The 21,004-nt window shown below is 41.8% G+C and overlaps 1 protein-coding gene across 10 annotated transcripts in view; it reads left to right on the top strand.

The window, feature by feature from the left end:
• The window catches only part of IQCM (IQ motif containing M), a 157,227-nt gene that overhangs the window by 28,238 nt on the left and 107,985 nt on the right, over positions 1 to 21,004 (top strand). For 9 of the 10 annotated variants that reach the window (XM_025185509.2, XM_025185499.2, XM_025185501.2 and 6 more), the window contains 2 exons: positions 1,538 to 1,628; positions 7,257 to 7,330. The exons of the other annotated variant lie outside the window; for it this stretch is intronic. In XM_025185509.2, coding sequence (XP_025041294.1) covers positions 1,538 to 1,628; positions 7,257 to 7,330 — 165 coding nt within the window. The remainder of the gene's footprint in view (positions 1 to 1,537; positions 1,629 to 7,256; positions 7,331 to 21,004) is intronic. 10 annotated transcript variants of the gene reach the window in all.

Below are 21,004 nucleotides of genomic sequence, written 5' to 3'. Positions count from 1 at the left end.
GGGGGAATAGGAGGCTCCCTGGAGCTAGGGCAGGGCAGGGCGAGGCGAGGGGAGCTCTGGCCAAGCAAACCCCCAGACTGCAGGGCCTGAAGAACGGCCCCCTGGAGAAACAGCTACCCCTGGAAGGGGGGCTCAGAGACTGACTTGGGCAGTGTATGGAAGAGGATGCCGCGGCCTGGAGGAAAGAGGGGAAACACCACCTGAGGGAAGGTACCCCGCCAGCCAAAGAAGCTAATTTCTAGGACAGACGGCAGGGGGTGCTGCGGTGGTGAGTGAACCCCCTCACAATGCTGAATTAGTATCAATGACAGCTGAAGATATGAAAACCAGGCTATCTTAACAGTTTTTTGCCTTGGCCCCTAATGTTTTATAATATGATTGTGTGCATGTTCAAGTACATACAGATCATGTGTTTCCAAATGAACATGCTGGATAACTAAAAACATAAAGTTTATGCAGAAGATGATATGATGAGACTGGTTATAATGGTATGTGACCTATCTGAGACTACTAGTAGCAACTATCTTCAATAGCTAGAGATTTGACACTAGACATAGAAGAGTCCCAGCTATGGAGAATTCTTTCCTAGGTGTTTGGCTGGTGGCCCAGATGTGGTTCATCAGCATTAGCCCCAGGTAGGGTGTCCAGCACTTTGTTTACCTTAATGTTCACAGGTATGGCTGCTCATAGCTCCTATTTAGTTGTGGTTTGCCATTCCCAGACAATGGGAGCCATGGGAAGCTGTGCATACCTAGACTGCTTATTGCCCATTCCTGATCTAACTGATCAATGTATTTGGAGTCAGGAAGGAATCCTTCCACCCAGATCAGATTGGCAAATACAATGAGGATTCTCATCTTCCTCTGCAGCATATGGGGAATGTATAACTTGAGTACATGGTGGATTCTCTGCAACTTAAACCATGTGTTTAGAACCATGTCTTTAAACCATCATTTGAAGATTTCAGTAATTCAACCAGAGATTTTGGGCCTTTTACAGGAGTGAGGTTCTGTGATGTGTAGAGGGACAAACTAGCTGATTTCTTCTTGCCTTAGTCTCAGAGTCTATATTAATTTTGAGAAATAGACACAGAGTTAGGTATTTCTCTCCCAGAATTTTTTTATTTTTGGGTGGGTGAGGTAAAGAAGCGGGGTAAACAATAGGAGTCTTTGCCATTTACCCGTCTTGTTGAAATCTGCCAAGCGTTTTTGCTACCTTTTGTACCATTGAAAACATTCATTGCATAGCAAGATCCTTTTCTGTAACAATTTATTCTGTTAAAATTATTCTGGTTTTCTGTGTGCTCACAAACATAAAACAGAGCTATGCATTGTGTGTGGTTCACTTGTTTAATGTTTGAGTGACAATGAATTTAGAGCAAGATATCAGAAAATGCTTGTGTTGGCATTGTGTGCATTTAATAGTAGTTTCACAAACCCTTTGTAGTGGGAAAGCATCAGGTGTCCCATTTGTTAAGTGTATATACAAATATATAGCTAGTTTCTTTTTAAGTATTTATCTTTTTTGGTTTTAATAGAGACAATTAGCCTACGTGAACTATTGACCGGGATCGAATCAATGAGTAGAGCTTTGAAGCATAAGACAAGTGAAAACTATGCATCTGCCAGGTAAAACTTATAGTAACTGGCTAAAAGACTATGAATATCTACTTCTACACTTCATCATTTATTCTCCTTCCCTTCGCAATGATATATATGAAAGTGATCTTGCCTATGGATAACTTTTTTAAAATGAATGTTCATTGTAAATTACTTAAACTTCAGTAACTAATGGGTCTTATTAGTGCTTCTGAATTAATGGAATTCTAACAAATCTAGGAAAACAAGTCTTTTTTGCCTGTAAACAGCACTAGATTTATCTGGAGTAGCTCCGGTCCTTAATTAAATTAATTTTGGGGGTTCTTTTGGAAAATAAAATGAAAATCTATGGTGGTGGTGGTAGGGAGGTGCCCCCAGCCAGCCCCTTTCACTTGCCTGATTATAGTTTTTTTTTCTGGCTTTATGAGAAGCAACCCCATTCCAGGCACTTCCCATTTTCCTACAATGATGAAATCCTTGCTGTGATTTAAGTTATGCTATGAGAAAGCAGTATACTGAATTTGGTGGTCCTAGCTCTTACCATTTAAGAGAAGTTCTTGAACAAATAGAGATACACAGAGACAAACTCTCAAATATATAGTAGACTACATATATGGAATCATCGATACCTCACAAGGACATTAGTTTATATTCAAGACTAAGATCTTACTGCACATGTAGGATAAACTCTCTTCAGTGATATATGCTACAGACTTCCATTTAAGAGGGGTTTGAGCCTGACTGTTTATACAAAATGCCTACTTTATGGTCCTGTTTTATCTCCCATTGAAATTAATGGCAAAACTCGATTTAACTTCAGTAGTGGTCAGAACTTACACAGTAAAACATTACATTGATACACAGAAACAAGAACTGTAAGGAAACATTTTTATTAACTTCACAGCATATATCTCAGTGGACTCTTTAAAATGTCAGAGATAGATTTTAATGATTCTGCAGGCTTTCCATAGCTTCATTTTTGTTTGTCTCATTGAATGCTAGGATCTTAGAGCTGACCCAGGACTCTGGTCAGTAAAGTACTACAGGTTGGACCTCACTGGTTCTGAACGAGGGGATTTGCCGGAGCAGGGAAGGCCCCTCTCCTCGTGGCCGTGCTGTCACTGGGCTAGGGCTCCAGCCTGTCCAAGCTACTGCCTCAGCCCCCTGGTGGTCTCCTCGGTCCTGCTGCTGCCGGGGCTGGAGCATCATGGCCAGAGCTGTGCAGCTGCCTGCTCTGTAGCTGGGGTGGAACTCCACAGGTGCCCAATTCCACAGCTGGGGCCAGAGCTCGGCGACCGAGACATAGGGATGGGGCCAGACCTCTGTAGCCTGGGCCAGGGCTCCTTGGTTGCCACTGGGGCTGGAGTTCCCTGACCATTGGAGCCAGAATGCAGCTGGAACTCCGTGGCCTGGGCCAAAACTCTCTGGCTGGGGCTAGAGGTCCAGGCTAGAGCTCCCTGGCTGCTGTGGACAGGGAGCTCTGCTTGGGCCAGAACTCTGTCCATCCTTCCCCCTCCCCGCCCCCCACAGTCTGGGCTCCCAGCTGAGTCGCCAGTGCCCCTTGCGGCACTCCTGCCCCACTGCCAAACCTCCCTTGTTCTGGGCTCTGTGGTCCAGGAACATCCAGACCACGGACATTGCCGGACCAGTGAGACCCAGTTAAGGGAGGTACAACCTGCTGTTTCCTTTAAAATGGACTTAATTGAGAGATGGGTGCTGAATGGCTTATGGGCATGGGGGCTCATGAGCTAGTGAGAGCAAGCAATCCAATCCATCAGCTGGGACCAGTTAGAGGAATGAAGTACAAATATGAGGGTGGCAGGGACTAGGGGGGATACAGATTATCAGAAAAAGGAGATCTTTCCCTCTTCCTCCTAAGAAAATAGGCAAAAGGAGAAATTTATTCCCATTTTAACATTTCTGCTCAAGGCTGTACCGATGAACTGCTGAAGGGGCTCCAGGATATAACATTAAGAATCTTGGGTTAACCAGCACAGTCATTAAGTATGGTATAAATCTGGAAAGCATCTATAGGTTGAACCCCTCTAATTTGGCACTCTCTGGTATGGCAACATCCATGATCCAGCATGATTTTAGTTAGCTGGATATTTCTTATCATCGATGTGACCAAGTTTCCCATGGTCCCATAAAGTTTTATAGCCACCAGTTCTGGCTCTCAGTGTTCTGTGTTATTTGGCTCTAATTTACCCTAAGGCTACATCTAGACTGGCCCCTATTCCTAAATAGCCATGCTAATTTCCAACTTTGGAATAGGGAAATCCGCGGGTGATTTAAATATCCCCCGCAGGATTTAAATAAACATGTCCGACGCTTTTTTTCCGGCTTGGGGAAAAGCCGGAAAAAAGCGTCTAGACTGGCGCGATCCTCCAGAATAAAGCCCTTTTCCGGAGGATCTCTTATTCCTACTTTCCTGAATGCGTTGAGGCAGGCTTCCCTAATGTAGACATGCTATCTCAGTTTAGAGCCCCGAGAGGCACTGGGGAGAAATAACTTAGAATGGCCCTGGTGAGGGGCTATTTTGAAATGGCCACAGTAGAGCATCTACACAGGCCTTATTTTGAAATAGCTATTTTTAAATAGCATTATTCCTTGTAGAATGAGGTTTACAGATTTCAAAATAAGCTGAAATAATTTTGAAATAATGGAATGGCTGCGTAGACATTTGCATTATCATTTCGAAATATATCTTGCTATCTCAAAGTAGCAGTGCAGTGTAGATGCGCCCAAAGAGAACACTATAAAATGAAGGTAAATATAGAAGAGAAATTGATTGTTACCAACTCTTCAAAGCTTTTATTTTTTTAAATGTGCAAAAGCTAACTTGCACCTGTGTGATTATTCGGTTATTCAAAGGACATGTGCAAGAACTTGTGAAGTATGCATATTCATCAAACTGTGTGTGCATGGGCAGTGGGTAACCCCATGGGTTGGAGAAACAAGCCACCCCCTGCCCTGTCCACCGGAGAACATGCTTCCCTCCTGTCCAGAGCTCAGGAGAGCCAGCAGGAGGCACAGCCCTGGCCATTGAGCTCCGGAGAGCCAATGGGCAGCATGGACCCATCCTCCCCTGGCCCTGGAGAGCTGATGGGTGTCACAGCCCAGCCAGCCCTGACGCTGAAGCATGGGAGCACTGGTCCGTAGGAATAGCACAAGGCTGAGGCTACGCCACTCTCACCCTGGATCAGGAAGGCCCTCCCTGCATCAGAGCCACTAGGCCCAGCACTGGGCAGTGGGTCTGGGGGACACCAGCAGAGCATGGGCAGGGACCGGTGAGGCAGTTTGGGAAGGCAGTACCTTCCCCTTCCTAGGATACCTGCTGCCCATGTATGTGTGCACAATTAAAGGCCAAGTAGAGGCCTGGCTGAAAATTACTCCTATTAGCTACACAAAGATTTTGGGATTGATTGTGATACTTATGGTTTGCACCATGGATGAGCATCCTAAACTAGAAAATCCTTGGGAAAAGTTTGCCACCGTTTCTCTAGCTTCCTAAATATAGATACTCCATGATTTTCAAATACGTCTGGCATTCCTTGACGGCTCCTCAACAAATCCAAAATCCTGGCGAATTTTTTTAAGTTATTGTAAGACACTTTTGGTCAAAACTTGATTATAAAGTTTGATCTTATATTGTGTTACTTTCTCTAACCTCTTCACAGAATGTCTGAACATCCAAATGATCTTGTATAACTTTTACCCAAAAGAGTTATTTAAAAATTCATAAACAACACTGTTGAATGCAAAACATCATGCTCTCATTAAAGTGCAAGGCAAAGTTACTTTAGGGATGTAAAAAGAAATGGGCCCTGTTCAAAAACATTTTGAGTGAGCTGTAAGGAAAATGAAAGACTTTACCATTTTCAAGAAATCAAATTATATCTAAAATCTAGGCAATAAGACATGCACAGGCAGTTTGTTTCTGGGTGATAATAGTTTTCAATACATGGTGTTATAAGGCATGTGGCTGAGGCTGAGTACTTTTAACACCAATGAAATGTATCAGACATATAGAACTGCACTTACAAGAGAATCTTGATACTAATATGAAAACAAATTTGTAAAATTAACCAAATAGATCTACGAATGCTCTCAATAGTACTGATATGGGTGTAACAGCATTAACAAAGAGCCAGGCTCCATTTGTGTCCTGAATCCTATAGTTCCATCTAAATTTTTGTGTAAATATCCTAAGGCCAAAATATACACATACAGTAGTATTGGTACCCTCCTTTTGCACTTTCTATTGGCTTGTTGCTGATAGCTGGATGGTCATGTCTCTGGTTACACATTAGGCATGAAAATGCTGCTCTGGGCTTAAAAAGCCTCTTCTGTTACTAGCTATGGGGATTCCTGGTACATGCATTTGCATGCCAACATCCATGATTGAATCAAGGATACTCTTGTACTGGTGCTCTTGCCACACATAATCATTTTATATTAATGCTGGGAACTGAATTCTGTGACAAACATGCACTGTGTGGTCATGTAGCTTTTACATAGTTCTCAATCTGTAAAACTAAATGGTAGCATAGCAATGTTGATTAAAATGAGACAAATAAAATGGGTGCAATGTTTGCTTACTGGACTGAGACTGAAATCATAGATTACTGTGATCAAGTTCATGCTTTAATTAATTCAGAGAACATGTGAATAGCTGAGCAGTGAATATCTCCCCAAACTGAATCAGACTAGAATGTACATTTTTTAATGTCTGAAACATGTCCCATGCAACAAAAGGCTTAGTAATAAACTACACTGCATATAACATCTAAAATTAATGGGATTCTTCTGGAAAAAAAACAACCTGGAATAGAGCAGAAGGTAGTTTGGCAGTGTTGGGGAGGAGAACAGAGGGATGGAGAAGCCCAAGGTCAGGATATTCCCACTCATTTGTTTAGGAGGGGATGTTGTAGGAGGTTGTTCTTCTCCTCACAGTGTTACCTGAGGCTTAGCTAGCCAGCACAAGGAAATAAGGGTACATTTTATAGCTTTGGGCAGTCACACAAGCCAGGCCATAGTTTGGCTCATAAAGAGGAGAATGACTCAACAATCAGTATTGAATGATATGGGGCATTTTCTATTTTAAGTACTTTCTCTTTTAGTGATTATGATAGTCTTGCAGAAAAGCCAGTCTTACAGTCTCATATGGACACTACAAGATCCTCCTCTTCTCTGCCAATATGCATAAACTCTGTGATATCCTGGTTTGACACAGTAACTGTGTCTCTTATGCTCATTCACTCCTTGGCTTCTCTATTGGCACTATCAAAAGGGTGTCAGTTGTGTTTGATTTTTCATGATGTGGAAAGCCAGTCCACAAGGAGCTAGAGAGCTTGGACTGAATCCATCTACTTATTTCACATTGACACCAAGCAGCTGTTGGGTAGTAATAACTTTAGGGCACAACAGATTGGGAACAGAACAGCTAATCTAGAAATTAAAAACTCTATCACATTAGTAAGTCCCAAAGCCACCCAGTTCCCTTGAAAGAGGATTACTTAAAAAAAATTCTTCTTAAATAATAAACACTGAAAAATTATCATTTATACTGTATAGTAGTTGATACTTAAAATTATGATATGTAATATAGGGAATATATAAAAGGTAAATAATGTGAATTTATCTTGCATTTTCAAGTTGGGCCTTCAATTTACCCAGTGTTTCCACATGTGTACATGATGACATTCCTAGTCTTCAGATGCAATACAAAGGTAAACATTGTTCTTTTTAATGGCATTATATTTTTCTCTCATTATTTTGTGTTTATTATAAAAAAGTTCTTTCTTTTGTTTATATTTTGAATGCTATGAAAAAATATTTTGAAGCAATATTTTACTTGGAGTTTAGAAGTTCCTTTTACCTTTCACCAGAAATAAGGAATTTTAAAAATTAATCTTGGCTAATTAATTCACTGTAAACCTAATAGTTTATGTATTCCAAGTATATCATCGAGTTGCTATCCTCTGAAATACCAGTGATCAAGCTTTGCAAATTGCTTGAGTATTGCACATGTTGTTAGAGCCTGAAGAAGGTTACTGTATAGCCTGGTCCTGAATCAAAAAGTGTGGTTGGTTTACCTGCACCAGTGCTCTGCTCCCTGTCTTTCTCTTGCAACATATTGTACGCATATGCGCTATATATATATATATATATATATATATATATATATATATATATATATATATATATATAAAAGATTCTATCACCGCTGGCAAGATGGCTTTGGTGTCCACACATGGGTAAGAACTCTTCTTGACTGATTAGCAATACCACTGCAGTTAACACTCCTGTTAGTCAGTGACTATAGCAGAGTAATGGGGTGAACCAGGATGAAGTGCATTCTTGTACCATTTCAGACTCCTAGTTCTCCTTTTGAATCTGGTAGCAGGGACTCTGCGTGGCTGCAGTGTCTTTGCTAGTAGATCCTGATGTGAGACTGGAGATTTAATCACTGACTCTTTGACTGAGAACAAAGATCAATGTGCACTGAAATGGGGCAAAATAAACTGGAGCTTTCTGCAAGTGATGTGTGTCGGACCTGAGTTTTTCTTGACTAGCAGAAATAATAATAAAATATGTTTGGTATAATTCCCTTTTGGATCTGTTTACACTGAAATTAAACACCTGTGACCGGCTTATGCCCACTGAGTTGAGCCCACAGGGCTTCAACTAAGGGGCTGTCTAATTGTGAGGATAGAGTCTAAGCTCCAGAATCCTGAGAGATGGGAAAGTTCCAGAGCTTGGGCAGTCAGCTTGCACTTGCCAGCCAGGGGTGTCTAATTGTAGGGTTGACATACACTTAGGCTATGTCTAGATTGCAGGCTTCTTGTGCAAGAAGCTTTATCAGAAAAGATCTTCCGCAAAAACTTATTGCACAAGAAAGCATCCACACTGCAAAAGTGCATCGAAAAAGCTATGCGCTTTTACGCAAGAGAGCATCAAGACTGCATGGATGCTCTCTCGAAAGTAAGCTCTGATTGCTATGCACAGAATGGCTACCAGGGCACCTGTACGTTTTCCTCTTTTCTCTTTTTGCGCAAAACCTCCCTCTTCCATGTCCACACACAACTTTTTGCGAAAGAGCTCTTTCGCAAAAAGGCGTTCTTCCTCGTAGAATGAGGAATACCTACATCAGAAAAAACCCTCTGTTCATTCATTTTTTGGGGGGGGTCACAAAAATGCACTTGAGGTGTGGACGCTCCAAGTTTTTTCTGAAAAAAACCTCTGTAGTGTAGACATAGCCTCAGAGCTCTAATAGACATTATCATACTCCAAAGCATGGTAATAACAAAACTTTTTTTACTCCACTGTACATAAATATCCAAGGGCTGACTGTTACTAACAGCAAAATGATGGGTCTGTTTTGATTGTACCTTTTTTTTTCTGTGCACCAGTCTTAGCCTGAGAAAGGCAAGGTCTTTTTTTTAAAGGTAACAGTTCTGAAAGCATCAGACATTTAAAATTAGCAGAAATCTATTCTTTCTGCTAATTGTAGTCAAGGTAGCTACACATGTACAATCTTAATTTTTCCATACAAAACATCATTTCTACCATAAATATACAGCAGGCATATTTTGAGCACATCTACAGTGTGCTGACAATGAAGCATTGAAAGCTTTAGAACTAGCTTGCAACATAACAATCGGATATAGATTGTATTTGTGTATAATCCTTGAAGATCAGGGAGAGAACTGTGACTCTTGAATGGTAACAGTTAATTTAGAACTCATTGTTTTTATGTATTATTTTTATGCATTCTGATCTGCATTAGGAGATAAATTTTAACTACTAATCACAGCAAATATTTGTACTTGTCTAGTACTTAACATTTGAAGATCTTGAAACATTTTATATAGACTAATGAGGTAGGTAGGCATAATCAGTCTCTTCTATATATGTCAAGATTGTGGCATGGGGGAGTAAGTGACTTCCTTTTTGGAATTGTGGCTGCAGACTTAAGACCTCTGAGCTTCTTATTTTGTATATTAAGGATATGAGCATTTTTTCTGCTAAAGGGCAGGGATTAATATTAGCTGAAGATCTGCTGTCAACCTTAGTCTCCAATGTAGTTTCTTTGTTTTAGAAAATGGTGGGTTTCTGGTAACTTGAAATGTGTGGAACTGGTGATAATTATCTTATGCAATTTGTGGGTGTTATATTTCATTTCTACGTTATAGCAAGAAGCAGATAGAAAAGATTATTTTTCTTGCAGGATTCCCCACAGTTCATGTAAATAGATCTATCATACAAACACAATTGTTTGATATGAAAATGCTCATCTAATGGGGCTGGTTTATCAGGAAAGGATGAAAAGTGTCACCACTTTTTTGTAAAGGAGGGTACAAACTGAAATTGTGCCATGCAGCAGGAAAAAGAAAAAAAACGCAGTGGTGCAAATAAGCAGAGCACTTACAAAAACTAAAAGCACAAAAAGGAAAGAGGCGGAGAGATCTCCTCTCATTAGACAGGAAAATAAACTGACCTTTAATAAAAATATTCACTCTACATTGCTTGTGGCATTTAAATATTCTTTTGACAATTAAATCAAGGGGAGTTTAGAGCACTTGGAGCTGTCTTAATTTCTGAAGTACTTGAGCAAATGAGCTCCTTCTGAATATATATGGTAAAATAGACTTTAGCTGCTATAGTCCCCTCAAGTTCCAGCCCCATGGGGAGGAGACACCAAGACTCATGGCTTACCCACAGAGCTCTAATAACTCTTCTTGGGGACCACGGCTAGTGGATTTTGTGAGGACCCCTCCTAGGTCTGTGGGTGGGCCAAAAATTAGAGGTTCATTGTGAAAGAGGGATCTGCTGGGAAGGGGACTGGAGCGAGGGTGTGGGATTTGGGTGGGAAGCAGGGGGCAGGAGCAGTCTGGGGTGGGGGTGTAGAGACTGGGCAGGAGAGAGGACGCAGGAACAGAGTGGGGGTGGGGTGCAGGATCTGTGCAGGAGTGGGCTAGAGCCATGGGGTCTGGGCTGTAAGGGCAGGAAATGGGGATGCCTACCTGGCACATCTGCCATGGAGCACAGGTGCAGTTCTGCAGGGAAGTGTTCCCTGTGGGCACTTACCCCCACTGCTCCCATTAGCCAAGATTCCCAGCCAATGGGAGTGTTGGGATGGTGCCTGCAGGGAGTACTTCCCTTCAGTGCGCTGAACTGTATGGAGCTGCTTCCTCTCCCTGCCAGGGCTGAATGTGGCCCATGAGGCTCAAGGCTCACCCCTACCCCAGCAGCAGCACTTGAGCTGGTCAGCACTGGTACCGTCAGCCATGGCAGCATCCACGTGGCTGGAGTGCCAGTGCTGGTTTGTGCCTCTGGTGGAGGTTGAATCCCGAGTCTTGCAGGCCGTTTCAAGTCTAGCCATGGGCTAGGCTATAGGGTCCCAACCTCCATAAGTTAGTATATTTGACAGTATACATCAGTGCTACTTAGCCACAAATACATAGTAGAGATTCTTGGTGAAATCCTGACCACCTTCAAGTCAATTGGAGTTTTGCCACCTATTACAATGTGGCCAACATTATAGAAGCACATTGTCTTAAAATGGCTTAATAGGCCATTTTTGAGAGCTTTGCTTGTATATGTTGCAGTCCATATTGATGGCTCCAAGGTAGCTGAAGAACAGAGTAAGGCAAGTGATAGTAAAATTTGCTATGCTGGTGAAGATGGTTTAAGTACTAAAGCAAAGCTGATGAATCCATGCTGTAGGAAGGACACATAACTTTGTCCTTAATATAGTTAAACTTTTAGATCAGCAAAGGCCGCCAAATTTCTAATTAATATTCTGGAACACATTTTTTTTTTTTAGTGCACTAAAATATGGTTTGTATATAAACACATCTTCAGCACTGGTAGCAGGACTGAAAGATAAATCCAAATTGCTCGAAGTAGCAATAATTATTGCCTGCTATCCTAACTGGATATTGAGTTTCAGAGGGATACCTGGGTTCTTGAAAAAAACAAAACCAAACCCAAAGAAACTAAAAACAAACAAAAGCCCACAACCCAAGAAGCGTTGTCACACCTTAGAAACTAACAGATTTATTGTGGCATAAGGTTTCATAGGTAAAATCTGTTTTATCAGATTAATTGAATTGGAAATTACAGAGGGTGTGTGTATGTGTGAAAAGAACTAAGTTACTTATCAAGAGAAAGTTGTACAAAATGTGTTTACACCATATCTTGCTCTTCTTCATTACAAGAAAAACAAAGGTGTAGACTAATGGTTTACTACTAGAAAAACTGCATTATATTAATCCTTACTTAATCTATTAATACTATAGAATGAGTCCATTCAGTTACAGTATATACTGACTGAATTGGGATATGGAAATAAATTTCCCTTTTTATTGCAACTCATTTAATCAGAGTTTGTGTTAACTAGAGAACACTGTAATAGTAAGCATGATGTATACAAAGGATGCCTATTTCATGCATGTAAATGTTTTAAATATGAGTTGGCAAAACACTTTGCATAAAATGTGCTACAATGCAAATGGCTTTTTAAAAACAAAACAAGACTGTTTCATTTTCCTGTTAAGTTAGCTTTAGCAGTTCTTAGAAATGTCATTTATTAAATGTCACAGTAATTGCTTATAATATCAACCCTGAAAAGCAAACCTTTGTAAATGCACTTTCTGAAGCTTTGTTCTTCTCTGTTTGTAGTCTGTCTGGTACATTTCTACTAAGTAAATAAAATAAGGATTTCAGTTTGACAACTAAACCAGTATCTAAAAATGTGTCTGTTTGGTTTGTTTGAGGATGTTTAATAAGTTCTTTAATTAAAAGAAATGCATAATCTATTCTAATTCTAAATTAAGTGGAAATATTTTAGAATAGCTGTGAAGTGGATACACTCATTCATTTGTCAGTATTGCTCAACTTTGCTCTTCAAGGACCATCCTGAGTTGAGGGAATATATTCTGTATACCCATTGAGTACTTGGCCTCTCTCTACTGAGACTGAAAACAAAGGTACACTTAGTGCCAATTCAGTGGCTATGTCTGTAATATGAACCGTTTCACAGTATGTTGGCCATTAAGCACTGGAAGCATATCCTTTTTAATAACAGCAATCTTAGAAACAGTACCTGGTCTGCTTTTCTTACAAGGGGGATGTTGAGTTAGGGGGTCAGCTTGCACCTTCATTTCTACCATATGTGTATATGTATGTGGACAGCAAAAACAGGCAGGGAAAATGGAGCCAGAGTAATGAATCCATTTGAAAAATTAGAGACCTAAATCAGGTAGACGTTGTGAGGATGAATACTGCAACACCTGAAAAAACTTTTAAAAATCTGGTCATCACTGTTTTGCTCAAGGTCACGTAGGAGGTCTGTGCAGAGCCAGCAATTTAATCCACATCTCCTAAGACAGGGCGCAGTGCTTGAGACATACAGGAGTGCTGTTCCTCCTTGAGATTAAACAAATTTTAAAAAAAGAAAGGAAGCAAGCCATATCATATTAACATACTGTTTTATGATAAGGTGCGAGAGCATTTAGGATATTATCTTAAATCAGAGCAACGTGCCATGTAATCTTCACTACACAGTCCCCTGTCCTATGAAACATATTTGATTATACTGAATCCCTTGGTCACATGTCAGATATAAAAATGTTGGTATAAAATTGGTATTTTAAGTGCTGCTGTGTTTTTATTTTTAAAAAAGTATAAAAATAAAAAATGTAGACAGTGAGTTCAAATGCATACACAGGGTTTAAATAAACCAGATTCTTATTGACACAGAAGCCTATTTACCCCATGCTGGCAGTGTGAAAGATCTTACAGTGGGTATAGTTACACTGAGACTCATTCTAGGCCCTCTTCCCTGGCAGCGTGGTATAAAGTGGATTCAGTGGAAATGAGAATCTGATCCAATGGTTTTACCTGTTCAGTTGGATTCTGCAGTTTTAAACCGATGAAATTTAACAGTTCAAATCAACCCTCCAGCAGTTAATTATTCAGACAATTAGGATGCTAATTCCATCTTTCAGCTATTAATTGTTTGTAAGTATCTGAAGATTAAAACTGAATGTCCAATTAAAAAAGGCATTAAACAGTCGAGAGTTTATAAAAAGATAACACAGGTTTGGAATTAAATGGTCACTAGGGATGAGATTGCTGCTAAGAGCCATGATAAAAATTACTTTTCCTCTCTTTTTATTGTATAGACATAGCTTTTACAGGATTTCAGCACCAGCCTTCTAGTCTCTTAGTTTCTTCTTCATTTGTTTTTTAAGTAGAAGTCACTGAAGCAGCTCCTGACAGGCTTCACAGAAAGGTTATTTAAAGCAAAGGGCAAGATAAGATATCTTTATGCCAAGATGGAGCACAGAATAATGGGAAATAAGAGAGCCAGGTGTTTGCTTGTAAGACGTGTCATAGCGAGCTGGAAAACGATAGGGAAGAATTCACAAGGGGGACTTAATCATTGTGACATCAGTGTGGCAGGGCCTATTAGGTGTCCTGATGCCAGTGGAATTCACAGCCTTGAGTTAGGTGACCAGGCTCTATGCATGGGGAGAGTTAAGCACTGAAGAATGGGATTTACAGAAGTCAGCATGCACAGAGGTGTATCGTGATCAGTGGCAGTGGAGTCAGAGGCCCGTATTCCCTGGAGTAATCAGTTATTGGTGGGACACTGAAGAGTTAGCCTGGAAGCAACCCAGCTACATGGACAGAGCAGTCTAGAGGACATAAAGTTCCAATTGTTCAACTTAACTTCATTCAGTTTCATTCTTTGTCAATGAAACATAATGACAGCATCCGAGCTGTTAGTTGTCTGAAGTGCAGCAGCTGACAGCATGAGCAATTAAATCCACGTGAAGCCCCCTGGAACCCTGGTTTTTGGGGATCTAAACCTAGCCCAGTGGTGGACCCAGTGGAAGGAGATGTTTGAGCTGTAAACAGGCCTGGCCAGGCAGGAGGGTTCAACATCAGGAATGTATTCAACAGCAGGAAACTATTATTTTTCCTTATTGAGGAACAAAGCAGAGAGGGCTGCGGTTCACCACTGCCTCAATCTTCACAATAGCCATTGGAGCCCTTCTGTCCAAAGCAGAAAGCAACTGTGGAGTGACACAGGTTTTTCATAAGAGACATATCCAAAGGGGAGGGGATAACGCTTATGTTACTGCCTAACGTATGCTGGCTGCTGTATACAATTTTGTATATCTTGATCCCTGATTCAGGGGAGAATGGTCTGCAGCACTTGGGATCACCACCTTGGGACCAGCCTGCTCCAGGAAGGTGAACTCACATTATACAGATGTTTGGGCTGGGATATGCAGTGGAAGTCTTGAGATAAAATGAAAGCCCTAGGAAGCACATCACTTCCAGATGTAGATGCAGTGAGATAACAGTGAAGGAGAGCAGGTGGCTAGGGTTCCAAATCATCATGAGATACATTGTGTGTGTGTGTGTGTGTGTGTGTGTGTGTTCGTTCCAAATCATCATGAGATACATTGTGTGTGTGTGTGTGTGTGTGTGTGTGTGTGTGTGTGTGTGTGTGTGTGTGTGTGTGTGTGTGTGTAAGGAAGACAGCCTGATTGGATAAAAGAGAGGTGGTGGTAGGACAATGCAAGAATTATAGCCGTTTGTGCAAGAACAGAAAAAGGGCTTAGGAAAATCGTGGTCAGACTTGTACAAGTGGAGGACATCAAAATGGCAATGAGGTTGTGGCTCTCAGAGTCAGCACATCAAGTTCAGGCTGTTGGGACAGGAAAGCAGCATAGGGCAACGCCAACTTACATCCATACAACAAATTTAAATGGGGAATGCTCTTTGTAATTTCAGCTGGATAGTAGAACCATCTTAAGTGTGATTGCTCAGGTTGAATTTAACTTGAACACAGATTGAGCAGGAACCGTCTAATAATGAACAATGAGAGAATAATAAACAAACACCATAGGAAACTGTGACCTCCTAACAATGTTTCCTGAAAAACCATATATGACACCAAGTGCAATTTGTAGTGGTAGGAACCTATGCCACAGACCCCTCTAAGCGAATGCAGCCATACAAGCTCTGGATCTCATCAAGGGTTATCATCAGCATTTTTATAGTTACAGTGCAAAAAGGGAAGTTCCATGGACAAGAGAGACCATTTTAAAGCGTATTGGGGATGTTTTCAAGGATGATAGGTATCTCAAAATAAAACTGTGATGGTAAGTAGGCCCTACAAAGGAACCTGTGTGTTATGTCAGAAATTTCAGTGGCACCGTGTAATCCAGCACTCAAGGAGTGTGAAAGTTGAGGTATTTTAGCACTTGTTTAGGCCAGTGCTTGTATAGTATGCAGCATGGTGGTGATAAAGAAGCGAATGGGTAAATTACCCGTCTGTGTAGATCCAAAGCCATTGAAATTGTTTTGAAAATTGATGAAATCTTGCCAGTACTGTCCAAAGCCAGATTCTTTGTTCTGACCTGAGGAATGTGTATTTTGGCATATAATCCTGGATCAAGAGTCCAGTATGCTGACAACCTTTGCAACACCATTTATTCACTACAGATGAAAGAGCATTCCAGGGAGCATAAGCTCAGTACCCGAGGTGTTCCAGAGAAGACTCTCCTCAGCTTTGGAAGGAGTGCCTGAGATGTAGATGTTGTGCTTGCTGCAGGTGAAAGGAGCAGTGATGCAAAAGCTGAATGGGACCATGAAAGACAACAAGTTTTTCTATAGCAATGCAAAGACAAGAGCATAGAACTTAATGCAGAAAAAATGTAATTCAAACACCTGATGTGTTTGGCCATTAGCTCATAGTAGAGAGACAAAGCAGATCCAAACAAGTTCAAGGAAGTCAGCAACTTGCTGCTCTGTTACCAGATTTGCCCAATACTCTGGGGTATGCTCACTTATTAGGGTTACTCTTATGGAACTGTGGGAGGTTAACAATTCTGTCAGCGTGCTGCTTGTGCTTACTTGTGCTTTTATGGAGCTGAATTCTCCCTGCTGCCAATTCCCCCTCCCACTGGGGCTCTCCTGCAGGAACTATGTTCCTCAGGATGGGGTTCTTCCCACCTTAGCAACACACACAGACACTCACACCCACTAACAGAGCACATCTGAAAAGACTGGGTAATCAGCACTCAGAAGCTAACCCCTCCTATATCTCTGGATTCAGCAGGCTGGGTTTAACAACAGTGCCACACTGCATCCTCATGAGCCTTTGGACTCAGTGGTCTGGATTAAACAGCACTTTAAGCTGCCATCCTTATAAGCCCCCAGGTTCAGCACCCCCTATGCCCACTTTCACACTGTAGTCATTCTCTAGTAAACCACACGATGAGCAAAGCCCACAGGATTTTGGGCACTACAGGGATCTTTAGCTTGAGTACAAGAAGCGTTATTGCAGAGCGAATGGGGAAGCCAAAACAACACCCCTTGAGGAAGAGTGAGTGAAAGAAAAAGGAAGAGAGAAGCAACCAGCTTAACAATGAAAGTTATTTATTTCTGGGTAGTGAATATATAGCCAAACACACAAAACAGTTACAATATTAAATCTAAATGGAAACTGATTACAAATGTTAGAGCTAGCTAACCATATAACAGTTTACATAGGGCAGAGTAAGGAGGCTATGCTTGCGAGGGAGAGAGAGAGAGACCTCACCATCCCGTGAAGCTTGCACTGATTGGGATTCCCAGATGGTGATGGTAGCCGGGGGACCAGAGGGCAGGAGACAAGCAGAGCAGAGCCCCCAGCACAATTAGACAGGAGATGAAGAAGTCTCAATGGAACTGATGCTGTTTAAATCCAGGTATCAGAACAGTTTTTCTTGGGCAAAGGTAGGAGTTTTTATAGGGATAGGACAAAAGTTCGAAGAGAACACTGGATTTTTTTTTTTTTTTGTAAACAAAGGTGAGACAATAGAGACTAATCACACCTGGTTATGGGTGATGTTCCTTGAACGAGCTCACAATGCAACTAGGCAGTTTCAGTATTTTGGATGTCAATAGGATCTCTGACTAGAATTGGTCTGATGACTAATTTGGATGTGAGCAGGCCTGGGTTCATCAGCATCTGGAACAGAGATTTCCCATCAGGCAGTGCTTCTCTGCTTTCGGTATCCCATAGTTCAGTGCAGTTCCTGCTTTGGAAAAACTGGTCTCCATTCTGTATGCTAATGGAGATGTCGCTCTGTGCTATTTTCCATGCAGATGAGGCTGGAGTGTTTCCTTAATTGTATCACCCTTGTTTGAAGCAGTGTAGGTTTGTCTTCCCCTGCCTTTTCATTGCTTTGTCTTTGATTCTAGCAGAGGCCTGAGAGAGGGGGATAGTTTTCCATGAGTGTCACTCCCTGGCTTCCCAAGAGTACAGAGCTGGTAGGTAACAGCTCCCATGGATGTGAAAGGGGCATAATGCTTCCTAGGAATGATAAATTTTTCTGAGTTCTGTCTGCGTCTACCTGCAGGAGCAGAACCTACACATCAGCTCACAAGGCAAGGTGCTGAGTGCCACTAGGCAGGTCCCCGACTTCAGGTATTTGATAGGCTTAAACAAATGATAACAGATGTTCTTGTCCTGAAGTTCTTTCAGCCAGGATTGCCACAGTCACTCCAGTGTGAATCTTTTGCAGGAGCAGTTCGTCACTTCTGCCAGTAGAGCTATGTCAGAAACTGAACAGTGTTAAATTCCACTAGAGAGAGACAGTTTCTGGTTGTGGCTTTTGGAGTGGAGTGATTCCATCACTACATCTGTGGTCACCCAGTAATAGTTTGTGGTTTCTGGCCTGATTGCACTATCCCAAAGATGATGTAACCAGCTGAGTCTGTGGTAAACATGAGACTCCAACTTCGCTATCTGCTAGCGTCCTCTGGCAGGTGGGACAGGAATGAGGGGCTGCATTTCAATTATTTGTTTTAATGTTCATATTAAAATGTTTATCAAATAGAAAGATGTATCATGATCAGTGGAACTGGAATCAGAAGGCCAGTGTTCTCTAGATGGACTATTATTGATGGGACACCAGGGTAATGGGGAACAATGAGGAGTTAGGCTGGAGTACATTTATGCCTGCTTTAGTAATTTCCACTCCATGCATCTGACAAAGTGGGGTTTTTCGCACAAAACCTTATGCCCAAATAAATCAGTTAGGGTATGTCTACACTAGCCCCCAAGTTCAAACTAGGGAGGCTAATGTAGGCATTTAAAGTTGCAAATGAAGCCCTGGAAAAAGGTGCAACAGTTAATTCAAACTAAGGATTTAGTTCGAATTGCCGTTTCACTGCCGCGTGTAGCCGCGGGCAGTTACTTCGGGCTAGTAGAATTTCAAAATGGCGACCAGAAGGGAACATGCAAATAAATCCCGGGCTTCATTTGCAACTTCGAATGCCTACATTAGCCTCCCTAGTTCAAACTAGGGGGTTAGTGTAGACATACCCTTAGTTTTTAAGGTGACACAGGACTCCGTGTTAATGGTGTAGAGTAAATGTGCAGTAATTTTCACTGGAATTAAGTTTTAAATAACGGGAAATTTTGAGGGAAAAAAAATTCGCATGGGCAAAGTTGTGCCAGTATTCTTGCGTCATCTTCCCACTAAGGCTCTGGCCTCTTGTGGCATTTAAGCAGACTGATATAATCCCAAAGAGGGGCAGAGAAGTGGGGTTCCAACTCTGTCCTGGGTAGCGATGGGCACGGGGCTGGCAGAGGCTGGGGCAGAGGGCTGTGCCTCACCAAAGGACAGTCTCAAGCTGGGATTGGGGTCTAGCTCGTTCCAGTTTGTGCTCTGGCCCAAGCTTCATCTGCTACTTCCTGCCAGCAAGCTTAGGAAGGGAAGCTGTGGAAATGTGATTAGGAGCCCTAGCCTGCCCCAAAACAGCCCCCATAGGCCTGGAGAAAACACTGCAGTGTCAGCTGTTAAGAAGCTATAAAAATCCAGGAATACAAACCAAGGTCTGTGGAGCGGAGACCACTGCTCCATAGCAAATGTTACCCCTGTAATGCAACTAAAACTCCGCTACTTTCAAAACTGTGAATGCTGGTTATACCTGAAAAAAAGGCAGGTAAAACTGACAGGTAAAGTTTTATTCAGAGCTGACAAAGTAGTGGGTGGGGGTGGTCATATTTATCTCAAAACAAGGTTATGTGTAGCCTTTCTTTTGATATTACTTTTTCAGACTTTTTAAGTATTGTATAGGTCTAGATTATTATTTAGTTAGATTATTAACTAAATTGAGGTCTGGTGCTGGAGCTGACAGTGAGCCTCTGAGCCTGGATAGACTCATAGACTCCAAGGTCAGAAGGGACCATTATGATCATCTAGTCTGACCCCCTGCACAGTGCAGGCCACAAAATCTCACCCATCCCTCCTAGAATAATCCTCTCAGCTATATCTCAGATATTGAAGCCTTCAAATACTTTGAAGACCCCAAGATGCAGAGATCCTCTAGCTGTGATCTGTACCTCATGCTACAGAAGAAGGCGAAAAACCTCCAGGGCCTCTGCCAATCTACCCTGGAGGAAAATTCCTTCCCGACCCCAAATATGGCGATCAGCTAAACCCTGAGCATGTGGGCAAGACTCATCAGCCAGACACCCAGAAAGTTCTCTATAGTAACTCCTATCATCCCTCCATTGACCTATTTCCCACTGATAATGAGTGGTCAATTAGATACCAGATAGACAGATGCTGTTCAAGGCAGCATACTAAAAGTAGCACAATGGATATTATGGTATGAATGGTGGCAAGGGCAAGCCCCTCGGGTGGTCAGACAGACTTGTAATTGGGTAGCTAGCCCATGCCCCATCCCCCTACCCAGGTAGCAACATGTGCAGTGCTATTTTTAGCATTCTAACCTTAATGGAGATTGTGTGAGTCTGTCTACTTCTGGATGCTGTATAGACATATTGTGCTGATCCAGATAGACACAAAGAAGTATTACAGCGCAGTCTGACATTCTGAAATGGATTCCAGGCCCAGCTCAGCCCTCTTTCTGGCTTTTTCCCCTGTAAAGAGGCATTCTGGTAATTTCAAGAAACATAAGAATCAGAAGTCTAGCATGCATGCTTGGAAAACAAAGCAGGAATGTATAGGAATATCCTTTCCTTGGTCTGGTGGGATACTTGGTGAGATCCTTGTGGGCTTCTCCATGTAGAATATGTGGCAAGAAAGAAGCTAGTGGATGGGGGATGGGAGAAGAATATGGTCTCCATTGGAAAGCTGTAACAGGATGTTGAGCTAAACCATTTAAATCTGAGGAGAAGATTTGGTCAGCTGGAGTTTCCTTTAATATTGTCTGCAGCAATCTGGAAGACTGGATTAAACCAGATCCCATGAGGAGCAATGTTTGAATGTTACTAGTTTTGTTGTCATTGAACCAGATCTCAGGCAGGGTGAAAATTATTTGAAAAGTGTGCTGTGGAAGTAGTTCCCATTTACAAGACT

Source organism: Pelodiscus sinensis, chromosome 5 (genome assembly GCF_049634645.1).
Source record: "Pelodiscus sinensis isolate JC-2024 chromosome 5, ASM4963464v1, whole genome shotgun sequence".
Taxonomy (NCBI): domain Eukaryota; kingdom Metazoa; phylum Chordata; order Testudines; family Trionychidae; genus Pelodiscus; species Pelodiscus sinensis.
This window is presented reverse-complemented; position numbering and strand designations above follow the sequence as displayed.